The sequence below is a fragment of the Lagenorhynchus albirostris genome, chromosome 20, assembly GCF_949774975.1.
Source record: "Lagenorhynchus albirostris chromosome 20, mLagAlb1.1, whole genome shotgun sequence".
Classification (NCBI taxonomy): Eukaryota; Metazoa; Chordata; class Mammalia; order Artiodactyla; family Delphinidae; genus Lagenorhynchus; species Lagenorhynchus albirostris.
In genome coordinates this window covers 41388076-41401578 of record NC_083114.1, presented here as the reverse complement: position 1 = coordinate 41401578, position 13503 = coordinate 41388076, and the positions used below count along the sequence as shown (strand labels likewise).

The window sequence follows — 13503 nt, the reverse complement described above, 5'->3', positions numbered from 1 at the left end:
CCTGTCGGGGGAGGACACTGTTCTGTCCTGAGATTGAGCGAGGCAGCACCTTTCAGTCCCTATGAACCCCCCAGTGTAGCCTTGGAAGCCTCACTTCACCCTCACCCTTCTCTGCCCACGTACCTGTGCCAGAAGACTCCATCTGTAAGGGATAAGTAAGGGCTTGAGAGCTACAAATACTAAACAGACCCAGGGAAGGCTCTTTCCCTCTGACCCTTCCTTTTTGACATGAGCCCTTCCCCGTCCTTTGCATGGTTGCCCCCAGAGTAGTGTGCTTCAGCAAGCTATCAAGAAATGGTGAAGTGACTGTCGCAAAAGTCCTGCTCTGATACCCTCAATGCTGTTTCCTTTCTGGGGGTACAGGGTACTCAACCAGTTGTGGTCGTGCAGCCAGATGCCTGGACAGAGGGCGGTGGCTTCCATGGTGAGTCTTGCTGTAAGCCTTCATCCAGAGGAGTATGGGGTAGAGGACCCAGGTTAAGCGTGCAGATTACTGTGGTGATTTTAGGCCTAAATGTCCTGTTTAGATCAACTGGAGTGGATGGTGCACCTGTGTGGGGCTCCGGAAGGCCATAGGCACGTACCTGCGTCATATGGGGTGGGAAGAGTTTGATTCAACACAGGTCACCCGGTGCTTCATTAATGTAGTTCTCAGCACATTCTAGGTGCTCAATAAATATTTGTTGAATGAATGGCTAAAATGTCCTTTCAAAACTTTTTTGTTGTTTGTTTTGCATTATAAAAGTACTGCATGAACTGTTTCTGGGAGGGGGGGATGTGCTTAAATATGAAAATTCATCACATAAAATATAAATGAGCACAAACACAGCAAAATAATCCCAGCAATCCCACCACTTGGAGATGATCACCAGAAAATTCTACCAGGCCTGGTTGTGTATGTATGTACACACATATATTTTATACAAATGTGATCATGCTCATCATACTGTTTTGCTTTTTCACTTAAGATATGGCAAACATGTTTCCACGTCATTAAATTGCAATGCTGTTTTGCTCTCTCTGGTGACTTTTCCTTTAACAGATTGGAGCTCATGTTAATAAAGTTGCCAGAGGCTATAGGCTTTCACCAGCAGTCAGTCCTCAGGCTTTTTATGTCCTGAAGCACTGCTGAAGATCAGTGATATTGCTCCTGCCTAAGTCACTCTAAGAACTCATCCAACTGGTTGCCCCGAGTAGATTGACTACAGTCTGGTCTGGGGAAATGTGAATTGACACTAATCTCTGCTTGTGTTCTCTGTCTCCAGTCATCGGGCAGATGTGTGAAGCACCTGTGGTGACCCGAGAGTGGGTATTGGACAGCGTAGCCCTCTACCAGTGCCAGGAGCTGGACACCTACCTGATACCCCAGGTCCCCAGAGCTGCTGCTGATTCCAGCCTGCCATGTATATAGGGGATAGGGCCCATCTCTGCAGGACCTCAAGAATGAGCTTAAGAAATGACCTTTTTCCAGGCCCAGGGAAAGGCCTCTTCAGTCCTTCCACAGCCCCGATTCCTAAATATTTTATGTACATCAGCCTGAAAAGAACTTCTGGCTCTGCAAGGGTCCCTTAAAGATTTTCTGCTTCAAGTCTCCCTTTGAAATCTGCCATGAGCACAAAATTGTGGCAACTTTTCACCTGAAAAGAATTTAAAACCATTTAAACCCCACCAATTGAGCAAGATGCTGATTCATTATTTATCAGCCTTATTCCTCGTCCTGGGGCTGTCGGCTTCGAGCTGGAGGCAGAGTGGTTGGTCTCAGGAGAAAAGCTGGTTTCCCTAAATTTGTTTCCCAAAACCCTTGTGTTCTTAAAGTCCAGGAGTCAGATCCTTCAATGGAAGGTGAGTACTTGGGGATCTGTGCTGTGACTTAAAATCAGAACAGTCCTTGGACAGCTCTCAAGTGTTGGAGTGGAGCATTGGGGAGGAAATCCAGAGGCGGTAATGGATATAATATGAAATTTGAGGGTTAATTAGAGGAGAGGGGAGTCTTGCTGACCCTGATCTCCAAAAGTCTGGGCTATAGTTGCTGGGCTTCTAAAGAATTTCTTAGCACTCATGTGCTCTGAAACAGCAGAATCTTTTCAAGAATTCTGGTGTCCAAAGAGAATCTTCTAATTCCCCATTAGTGACAAATAAAATGTTTATTGTTGTAGCTCTGATATGTAACCCATTCCTCTTGAAATATAAGATCTCTGATATGAATATTTCATGTCTGTAAGATGATGGATCCCACCAGGAAAGGAGCTGTTTGCTTTCCTTGAGGTAATTTTTTTCCCTTTGCTCCCTATTGCTGAACTGTACAGATTCATAAATAATTTTGTTTGCTGAAGGAAGAGAAAGTGTTTTTCATAAACTCATTATCCAGGACTGTTTATAGCTGTTGGAAGGACTAGGTCTTCCTTAGCCCCCCAGTGTGTGCAGGCAGTAAAGACTTGATTGTACAAAATATGTTTTGTAAATGTGCTTTTCACCTGGAAATAAACTTGGTAGCAAACACTTCCACCGAGTATGACTGTTCTGAAGGCTCACACCTGCAGACTTTCTCAGAGCCTTTTCTCACTGTACTTTCATCTCCTCATCTGTAAAACGGTGATGATAATAGTACCTACTTCCTAGGGTTATCAAGGGGACTTCAAAACATTATCGGGCTTCCCTGGTGGCGCAGTGGTTGAGAGTCTGCCTGCCGATGCAGGGGACACAGGTTCGTGCCCCGGTCCGGGAAGATCCCACATGCCGCGGAGCGGCTGGGCCCGTGAGCCATGGCCGCTGGGCCTGCGCGTCCGGAGCCTGTGCCCCGCAACGGGAGAGGCCACAACAGTGAGAGGCCCGCGTACCACAAAAAAAACCCTTTTTATATTTGTTTTCTATTGCTGCCATAACAAATTGTCACAAATCTAGTGGCTTAAAACTACATCTATTTATTATTTTCCGGGTCTCATAAGACCAAAATCAAGGTGCCAGCAGGGCAGGCCTGTGTTCCTTCTTGGAGGCTCTGGGGATGAATCTGTTTCCAAGCTCATTTCATGTTGTCCGAATTGTTCCTTGCACTCCTAGGACTAAGCTCTCTGTTTCCTTGCTGGCTGTCGGCCAGAGGTCATCCTTAGCTTCTAGAGGCCACCCACATTCTGGACTCATGACCCCATACCTCCATCTTCAAAGCCAGCAATGCCTGATCAAATCCGTCTCACTTTTGGAATTTCTCTGACTTCCCCTTCTGCCTCATCTCTGTAACTCCTGCCAAAGAAATTTCTGTTTTTAAGGGCTCAAGTGGTGAGATTGTGCACACCAGGTAATCCAGGGTGATCTCCCTATCCTAAGGTCCAGAACCATAATTACAGTTGCAAAGTCCCTTCACAGCATTACCTAGCTTACTGTTTGATTGAATAACACCCGGGGCCAGAAATCTAGGGAGGACGTCTTTGGAATTCTGACAACCACTCCCGTTTAACATGCTTAATCCACTGATAACAGTCTGTATCATCTTTTGTTGGTCTTTACTCTGTTCAGAGATTGGAATTCTCTTTGAGGCAAAGAGGATGAAATCCTTGCACAATTCAATACTGCCTTCCTTGTAAGGAGGGTGGTGGGTAGGTGAGGGGAGAAGTAGAGAAAATGGGACTAACTGCCGTTATTACATTTTCATATCGTTTAGTCTTCATCACAGCTCTGTGAAGTGGGTATTTGTCACCTCATTTGAAGAATAGGAACTGGAAATACAGGATTTTGCTCAGAGTTTGCACAGCTAATAAATGACAATGCGAAGATCCAAACCCATGCCCTTTCCATCCCATCATTCAGCTTTCCACCTGCATCCGTCACTGACCCCAGGTCAGAAGGCACTGGTTCAAGCCTCAAGGGAATTTGGGGAGAGGAGCGGACTGGGAGGGGAACTAGCATTCTGGCTTTATGGCCTGTGGTGGGAGGCGGTAGAAAGTTCCTGCCTCCAAGTGGCCGCTCTCCCTGGGAAAGCAGCCCTAGGCAAGGGGATTTACAGGCTTGGATCACGGCTACTTGTTTTGTCCACTCCCATCCAGCTTTCCAGCTTAGGGTTTCTTATCTTTCAGCTGTCAGGACCTGCCAGTTCAGCCTTGCCCACTGTGTGACCTCTCTCGGGCCCACGCCAGCTCCCTGTCCACCTGGCAGGGAGTCCGTAAAGGCAGGCAAGAAGCAAGTGCTTCCCAGTCTTCGGCCAAAAATGTCTCATTTCCAGTGACAAGCCATGGCTTACTGGACCCTGGGGGTAAGCTAGGCCTCATCCTGCTGCCCCCATCACTGATGGGTTAATAGAAAAAACAACATCTATGTAGTACATCCTGCCTTCCCAGGAATCCTGGGTGAAAGCAGAGACAACTAAGACACATTTAGAAGTTTTCTGTAATTGTCTCTCAAGGTCTCCCAACAAATGTCCACCCAGTCTGTTTTTCCAGCTCTGCATAACCTCTCCCGGAAGTCAGCTTCTGGCCCTGGCCTCAGGATGATTGGCAGAGCTTAAGAGTCCTATCTGAAGATGGAGTAAAGCTACCTGCTTTTTTGACCTCTGGCTTTAAGATATCCTCCCACTTTTCCATCCCACAGTCTTCAGCCCTTTCTGGGCACAGCTGCATTTTGGGAACTAGTTCCTGTACTGTCTTTATCTCATTTCACGAAATGAACTTCTGCAAAGAAGCTGGAAAGAAGGAGAAGAGGAGGGGTTATCATGCAGGTGCAGGGAGGGGGGCCTAGAGAAGAGCTCCTAGATTATCTCCCTCCCAAAAAGTGCAACCAGGATCATCCACAAAGTATCGGCTCAAAAACATGCGGGGGAAGAAGAAAGGAATCAGTGTTGGGGGGTTGGAGTGGAAGGAGCCAGGCTGCCCAGAGTGTATCCTGTGAAGGCTGCGAGGAGCAGATAAGGGCAGCCCCAGAGGCAGGCAGTGAGGAGAGCAGGGCCGGGTGAGGGGGAACTGCAGATCTACCCGCAGAACCTGAGAGAGAATGGAGCTCACTGGCCAGGGACTGTGGGAGCTTGCTTATCAACGGCTGTGAGATGGCTGAGCCAGAGGCCCCTGTACCGTACTTCAGGGCTGCCTAGCTCCCTCCAACAGGCTTTAAATCTGCCCATACCAAGGAGAAAATTAAAGAAATGGATCTGGGCAAATAGAAAATTAAGGAGAACTGGAGAGAAAATTGAGAACTGTGGAGAGCACGGATTAGGGAGGTGCAGGAGGAAGCAGATCCTGAAATGAGTCTCAACGATCAGGAAAATCTAAGTAATGGTTTGAGGGGCTAGAAGAAATGGAAAACAGGAGAGACTCCCTGCACATTATGGGGGCCAGCAAACAAGAGCTCTGGAGACCTAGTTTCAGGGACCCAGAATGATAAGGCAGGTTAGGACAGTGATTCTCAAACCATGGTCCCCTGATGGGGAATGGGGTGGAGGGGGTGGGGGCAGGCAAAACCTGTTAGATATGCAGATTCCAGGGCCTCACTCCAGAACTACTGAATCACAACTAGGGGAAGAGCCCAGCAGTCTGTGATTCTGAAGCAAGCTCAGGTTTGAGAACCACTGGCTTAGTGTAAGGGGCTGCTAATTGGTATAAAATGTTACCTACTGTCTATTCTTTTGTCTCTAGGAAGATCTTGGGCCTGTTAAGGAAAACTAAGGTTCCCAAGCTGGTGAGTGGTTCTTATCTACAAAGTTGCAGCAGCTAGCTCCAGTTGACTCCAGAATGGCTCTTTAAACAAATACAAAGCAAAGGACAAAGATTAAATTATATTAGCAACCTAGGAGAAGAGCCAGACTGCTTAAAACAACAGCTAGAGGTTTAGGAGGTTTTATTAATATTTAAATTGCAGTGAAACCACAGCTGTAGCTTTTGACTCCAGCATAGAGATATGCAAATGTGGCTTTCCAAAGAAAGGCAATTTCAGACAGCCCTCCAGGTAATGAGAACAAGTAAAACAAATGATTTTGTAATTTACCTTTATTGACTGATGGAGATCAAGGTACAGACAATCCTTACCCAGCGAGAGTCGGCCACCAGCGGGCCCTGTGAGGGGAGGATGGAAAGCTGGCCTGGAGGGAGAAAGGCAGGGAGACACGGAGTGATGACAGGAAAGGCCCAAGGAGGGCAAAACAGGAGGCAGGTGGGAGATGACTCAATTAAAAAGGAAGAGAAATGGGGTCTGTGGACCATCGATCTTGCCAGCTCTCAGGAGCAACAACAATAATAATCATAAGCGACTGTCACGTGCCACACTCCTCAGTGCCAGGCACTATTCCCAACTTACCAGTAAGGGAAATGGCACTTCGAGAGGTCAGGCAACTTGCCCAAGATCACACCACAAAAGGAGGTGGCAAGATTTTGATGCAAACAAGATTTGTGTGAGGCTAAACTGTGCTGGGAACCAGTCCTAGGAGGTGATAACAACAAGGTTAATGACTGACGGGGCCACTACGTGCCCGGTTTCGTAGTGGACTCTGTATGCTAGGCTTGTGGAAGGGAGGGAGGAGGAGCTTACTATTCAATGGGTGGAGCAAGGAGGCCACCGATAACCCTTGCAGAATTGTGTCTTCTGGTTCAGAAGCCCCTTGTGGGCTGTGTGGTGGGCTCTGCCTGCTGTGGAGGCACCTCACGCCTCCATATTATGGGGGCCGACAAACAAGAGCTTTGAGACTTAGTGTCAGCACCCAGAATGCTAAGGCAGTTTTGACATACAGCTTAACGCAGTGATTCTCAAAGCATGGTCCCCTGATGGGGAATGGAAGTGGGGGCTAACGACATAGTCTAGGAGCTTGTTAGATAGCAAATTCCAGGGGCTCACTTCAGACCTACTGATCAGAAACCGGACATGGGGCCAGCAATCTGTGATTCCGAGAAACAAGCTCAAGTTTGAGAACCACTGGCTTAGTATAAGGGGCAAAGCATCTCAAGCTGGCTCTTGGGTAGGATTTGGCCAGGTGAAAAGCCAGGAGATTCCAGAAGTCCCAGTTAAGAGCCCCCAGCTAGCAGAATTAGGGGGAGGATCCAGAAGAAGATTTGGGAGAATCTTCTAAGGATCTATTTCTCTGACCCAGCCAGTCTCCCCAGGCTGTCCCTTCTAAGCCGAAATCCATCCTCACCAGTGCCTCACCTGCTGTTTCCTTTCAGGCACCCTGGCCACCAAATATGGGGACCCACAGATTTTGCTCACATTCTGTCTTATCCTCAGTGAGTCCTGCTCTGCCAACGCTGCAGGCCCAAATACTGCCCACCCCACCTCCTCCACAGAGCCCTCCCCACTTCCAGGCCAGAATGTCCCCGCTCTGAGCATCCCAGAAGCTTTGCTTTATTTATGATACTTTCTTCCCTCAGTAAGTTATTTTGCACATACTCTATTGTCTCTATTTGACTAGAAGGTCCTTATGGGTAGGATTAGTATCATTTTATCTTTGTTATAACCCAGCTCTGTTCCTGGCAGACACCCTGATGGGTACTCAATGAATATTTGCTGAATGCAACAGTTAAAGAATGAATGAATGGACTCATTGAGTAAAGGCCTTATCCAGCTGCTAGCCCCACCCTCAAGAACTTTAGTCCTGGAAAACAAGCCACGTTCTGCCACTGAGAGTGCTAATTCCCTTCAATCCCTCCCACCCATTTTTCTAGTACCCAAATTTACTCCAAAAGCAGTACGAGAGATCTAAACATCCAAGAATCACTCTTCCTCTTCTAAGCCCACACCTACAGATTTCCTCCTTGATTCTCTTTCGCCTATCTAGAAGCCTACTGCTTTGTGATGAATCAAACCAGCACCCACGCAGACAGAGAAGGTGTTTCCTCTCTCCCATGTGTCCTCCAGCAGGGCCTCCTCCAGGCTAGATACTCAAGATAGATAAACTGCTATGCCATCATCACTGGAGAAATAATTAGGATGCTCATGATAATCTCTTTGCAAGTTCAAAGCCCTGGCACAACCATTATTTCTCTCTCCTTGCTTGTTCCCTAGGAGATCACTAGGGTAGAGATTGTTATCCCCATTTTATAGGTAATAAAACTGAGGTCCATGGGAATTCCCTGGCAGTCCGGTTGTTGGGACTTGGCATGCTTTCCACTGCGAAGGGCCTGGGTCCAGTTCCTGTTTGGGGAACTAAGATCCTGCGAGCCGAGCCACACAGCAAAAAAAACAAAAGCAAAAACAAAATTGAGGTCCAGGGCCTGGTCAAAGGTCACCCAGTGAATTGATGGCAGACCTGGAGCTGACTAGCCCAGGACTCCCTATTCATTAGAACACAGATGAAAATGCTCTCATTATGGTGTCTGGGCTGTGTCTTGTCTGAGAGAGGGAGTGTGGAATCCAGTTGAGTGCGGGTAGGGGCCAGGGAAGATAAAAGAAAGTTTGTGACCCTGTAAAGTTTTTTCTCTGCAATACTGCAGCAGTTGGCACTGGTTAATTCCAAAAGAGTTTTTGTGGGTTTTTTTTGTTTGTTTGTTTGTTTAAAGCATTACTACATGTCCCAGATTAGGGAGGAGGGAAAAAGAGGTGAATCCAGAGGTAACACAGACACACAGGTAATCAGATGTTTGCCATCTTTTGAAAACAATCTAAAACCAAATGGCAAGAGAAACTCAAATTACAACTTATGTGGGTCTTCCCAGCTGTTAGGCTATAGGACTTCTGCAATAAGCTAGTGCCAAGTGGGCAGAAAATCTTCCCTTGGTGAAGCCTGGAGCTTGGTGAGGAGAGGTCTCTCCTGGAGGCAAAGGGCTTTGGGGGCCGTCTCACGGCGTCCACAGCTGCAGAGGTGAGACGCCTGCTGGTGGGGCCATCCCCAAGTGCCCAGAGACTCTGACAGCCATGGAAGCCAAGATTTGTGCTGGAACCTCCTCTGGTTTCCAACCAAATGTCAGAAAAATTAAGGAAAAAAAATCTCTACAGCAATTCAAGAGGCCATTTCCTAAAGATGTGGCCCCAGGGCTGTGCTGGGGAAAGCAGTGATGATCTTCCCCTTCCCACCAAAGCCCGAGCTTTCTCCCTGGGCTCCATTCTAAAGAGCAGGCCTTGTCCTCTTCACCCCAGGCCAGCTCTGGGCTTTTCTCAGCCTTTAGCCCAACACCAACCTCCATTACTCCTTTGCTGAGGCCTCCACAGCTTCCCTGTGCCACTGGAGCTTGTAGGGTGTGGAGATGGGCAGAAGGGCATGACACCCACGCCCAGAGGGGTGGTGGTTGCACAACAGTGTGAATGCACTAAATACCACGGAACTGTACACCTTAAAATCGTTAATTTTATGTTATGTGAATTTCACCTTAATTAAAAACAAAAACCGAGCTGCCCTGGGAGCTCTGTGGGGGTGGGGAGAGAAGCTGGGCCTCGTGGAAGCTGTGAGGGTAGAGCCCCCTTGCTGGGAGTGGCAATGAACGACAATGGGAAGGGCAGTCTGGGCCTGCCCCCTCCTCCTCCAGGACCAGATGGGAACTGGGGCTAAGGAGAAAGGCCCAACTGGGGCAGCGCTGAAGAGAGGCACTCAGTGAAAGCAAGGAGGCCGCAGCCGCCGCTCATTTGCATCATAAGTGATTGGTTTTCCCTGCTCGTCCCTCATTAGGACACAATGGACAGTTGTTTGCTGGCGCAGCAGATCTATTTACCAAGGGAGGGAGGACACAGAGCAAGAGTGACCGATGGGCCATAGTAAGTTGCTGGGGGGGGGGCGGGGGCGATCCCGCCTCCTCTCCCCTGCTCCCCCCACCAACCCGCTGCCACTGGGACTCCTGTTCTCACACAGTGCGAAGGGACCCAGAGAGCAAATCAACCCCTCATTTTACAGATGAGGAGACTAAGATGCTAAGAGAGGATGAGACTTGCTAAGGTCAAACAGCGAGCATGGCAGAGCCGGGGCTTCCGGAATCCACAGTGTAGATTCTAGACTCTCACTCCAGGGCTCACTCCACTGCTTGCAGTACCTTCTCCATTCCCAGCTTGCGTCTCTGTGGTCTATCCTTCTGTTCCAGGCCTTGGGTTCCATCACTTCTCTCTCCTCTGTCTATCTAATCTCTTTCTCTGTTCCTGCTCCTCTCTGTATCTTTATCCCCAGGTTTCTAGGCAGCCGGGATAATTACTAAACTTCTAATTCGCCCCTGCCCTAAGGAGCGTGTGTCTGGCAGGAGAGGCAGCAATTTTGAAACTGTCTTGGTGTGTTTTAGGGATAGGTGGGGAGAAAACAAATATGTGTGGGGGCCTATTGTAAACCAGGCACTAAGACAGACACATGACACATTTTATCTCATTTCTTCCTTTCAGTCTTGCAAGGTGGTGTTCTTGGAGACGGGAAAATGAGAGGCTCAGAGAGGTTGGGTAATTTGCACAGGAGCACCCAGCTGGCAGATGGCAGCTATCTGATTCAAAAACCACCTCACACCCTGGCGCAGGGGCTAAGCAGGGTAAAGGCCCCCTGATTCCAGGCTCATGGGAGGCAACAACCTTGCTGAAGGAGGCCACTGCTTTGTTGCTCCCCTCTGGGCAGCACCTGCCTCCCCCCTCCCTACCTTCAGGCTCCCACCTTCCTCTGGGCCCCTTCTGCATGGTGGTGAAATCGCACAAATGCAAGCTTTTGCCCCTGGTGGGAGTGGGGGACTGGGGAGATAGCAGTCAAGAGGGAGAAACCTGACAGACCCAGACGGTGGCAGTCTCCCTCCTGCTGACGCCCCCTCCCACTTCCCTGTCTGCCCCTCCCCTTGTGGTTCAAGCTTGCCAGCCACTGCCTCTGTCTCATTGTGCTCTGGGGGAAGGGGAGAGTCAGTGAGTGGGTGTCTGTGTGCATGAACATAAGGCCTCTGGGTTCATTCTGACACTGAATGAAAAACTCACCAATTATTCGTCCAATCTCATTAATATGCAGACAGACATCTGTTATTTAGGAGTCAACAGCAGAGGCATTTTCTTGGGGGGAGGGGCACTTATGTACGTGTCCCTCTTGTCTCTTCGGCTGCAGGCGGGGGTAGCTGCTTGGGAATCACCCCACATGCCTGGACCTGGTGCCTCCCCTCTCTCTGACCCTCACCCCCAGCCTTGAGGAGAGGGAGTTGGGGATTGGCTAGAAATGGAGAGAGACCTGGGAACCCAGCTGAAAGGGGGAAAGGGGGGAGAGGGGCTGCACTGTGTAGAAGAAACTCCTTTGTTGGCAGAGAGGGAGGGGGGGATACTCAGAAGAGCTGAACCCCTTTCCTGGGGAAGAGAGAGTAGTGTAGGGGGCAGCTGTACCAGGACTGCCTGCCAGGGTCCTGGTGTCCACCAGGAACCTGCGGGACATGACCCCTTCCCCCCACCTCCCACAGCCTGCAGGACCAGTCTGCGTGTATCTGGAGTGGGGTCACTATGGCAACCTGGTGCCCTCACCCAGACTTCAGAAAAGGTAATGGGGGAGTTCAGAAAAATGGGGGACCAAAAGATGTCCTTTGGAGGAGTCACTAGACCTCTCTCTCTAGCCCTCAGGATAGGTATGGGGACGAGACACCTGACCTGCCCCTTCCTGTCTTCTGGCCTTCCTCCAGTCTGAATCCCAAGAGGCCCTCTCCAAGAAGCCTTTCCTTATTCCATCAGGCCCAGTTCAGAGGCACTCAAGCCTGGATGTGCAAGTTGTAAAAAATAAAGGTCGGTATCAGTTCAGCCCCCTTTAAAGGCTCAAACAACTTTTCTACATCCTTTCTCCTCTCTGAATCCTCCTCAGCAACACAGTGAGGCAGATGTGGCAATCAGCTCCCTTTTCCAAGTATGAAAACTGAGGTTCAGATGCCTGCAGGGCCTCACTAAAGGCTCCCCAGGGAGGAAGCAGCAGAGCTAGGACCCAGGCCCTCGGACCTCTGCCTCCAAATATTAAGCGCTTTTCATGACTGTCCCTCCTGGAAAGGCTGGAGTCATAAGGGGATGACCCTCTGTCAGCTGAAGCATTTCAGGTGTTAGACCAAGTCCCCGCCTCTACCCCATTCCTTCCTTCCGCCTCCTCCCTCCAGGGCAGGCTGACTGCTGAGGTTAAGAAACACTGGCAGCAACACAATGTGATTAGTTGTTTATTTCATTAAATGATTAACGAGGCTACATTGTCTCCCAAAGGGGTGTCCAATTTGTGGGGAAACAGCTGCAGAGGAGGAAGCTGGGTCTGACTCCTGCATCTGGGGTGAGGGGAAGGTCCCCTCCTTCCAGCCTGCAGGGGCCTTTGAGGATCTAGGAACAGCCCCATTCCCTCCTCTCACCCTTTGGGCTCCTCAGCCCAGAGGCACAGACCCCTCTGTAGAGGAAATAAAACGTCTGGCAACCCAGACCTGCAGAGGGGACCAATATCTGTTCCCGGTGGTACTGGAAATGTATTATAAACTTTAGGAGTTCCTCCAGCTGATTTATCTTCCTAATTATGTTTGTTTTAGGCAAATACTGAAATGTGTTTGCATTCCCTGAGCATGGCAGGAGAGGGAGGTTGGGAGAAGAGAGGAGGTGCAAACACTCCGTACTTTGAGCCTGGTTTGTACCAAAGTTCAAAGTGGAGATGAGAAGCCACAGACAAAATCCCAAGACAGTGGTATATCAGGCCCCTGTGGGGGAAGGGTCAGGCCTCTGGGACCAGACTGAGGTCCACCTAGCTGAGCCCCAGTGCTCTCCAGCACCCTCAATCCAGGACTCAGTATCCTTGCAGAGGATGCTGGAGTCAGCCCCTAACCAGGTCTCAGTTTAAGAGGGTAGGGTGCCTGGTGCCTTTGAAGCTGTCCCAGAATCCTTGAGGAGATTGGCTGAGATGGACCAGGACAGGGTCTTGGAGGAAGAGGGAGGATAAGGAGTGTTTGATGAGGCAGGAGTGGGTGGGGATTTCCTTTCCTCTCAAGACTGGGCCCTGGCATAGGGAAGGGAGAAGCTATTTTATTTGTTTGTTTCTTTTTTGGCCACACTGCCTGGCATGCAGGATCTTAGTTACCTGACCAGGGACTGAACCCGTGCCCCCTGCAGTGGAAGCACAGAGTCTTAACCACTGAACCGCCAGGGAAGTCCCGAGGGAGACGCTATTTTAAATGACACATCACAGAGCCAAACCCCCTAGACACCCTCCCTGCGCCCCCCACCCCACCCCCACCCCAGCCCCCCATCACCTCATCCGGATAACCATCTATCCAAAAACCAAATCTGGTCTCTTCATTCTCTGCTTGAAATCCCTCATGCTGCCTCACATCCTCCGCATGAAGCCCTGGTTCCCTTGTGGGCCCTGCAGCGGCCTCCCTGTACCTTCCTAGCCTTGTCTTCCGCCCTCCCTGCCATGGCAGCCCCAGTGGTGCCATGCTCTTCCTCATCTCCACGTGTTTGCACATGCTGTACCCTCTGCTCAGAGTGCCTTTCCCGCCCCTTCCCTGCCTGGCAAACTCCTCTTCAACCCTCAAGGACCTGGCTCAGAGGATGGGCTTCTGAGGCTGTAAGGAGCTTCCACAACCAGGGAACCATCACACCTGGGGTACCTCTCTTCCCCACTGGGCTGGCCTCCAGAGCACAGAGGCTGGTCCT

General features: G+C 49.9%; 1 protein-coding gene across 35 annotated transcripts in view; it reads left to right on the top strand.

Annotated features, from left to right (window-relative positions):
* BRCA1 (BRCA1 DNA repair associated) overlaps positions 1–2499 on the top strand; it is a 63142-nt gene extending 60643 nt beyond the window's left edge. For all 35 annotated transcript variants that reach the window (XM_060136022.1, XM_060136021.1, XM_060136005.1 and 32 more), the window contains 2 exons: positions 364–424; positions 1266–2499. In XM_060136022.1, coding sequence (XP_059992005.1) covers positions 364–424; positions 1266–1411 — 207 coding nt within the window. In that variant the 3' untranslated portion in view covers positions 1412–2499. The remainder of the gene's footprint in view (positions 1–363; positions 425–1265) is intronic.
* The last annotated feature ends 11004 nt before the right edge of the window (positions 2500–13503 follow it).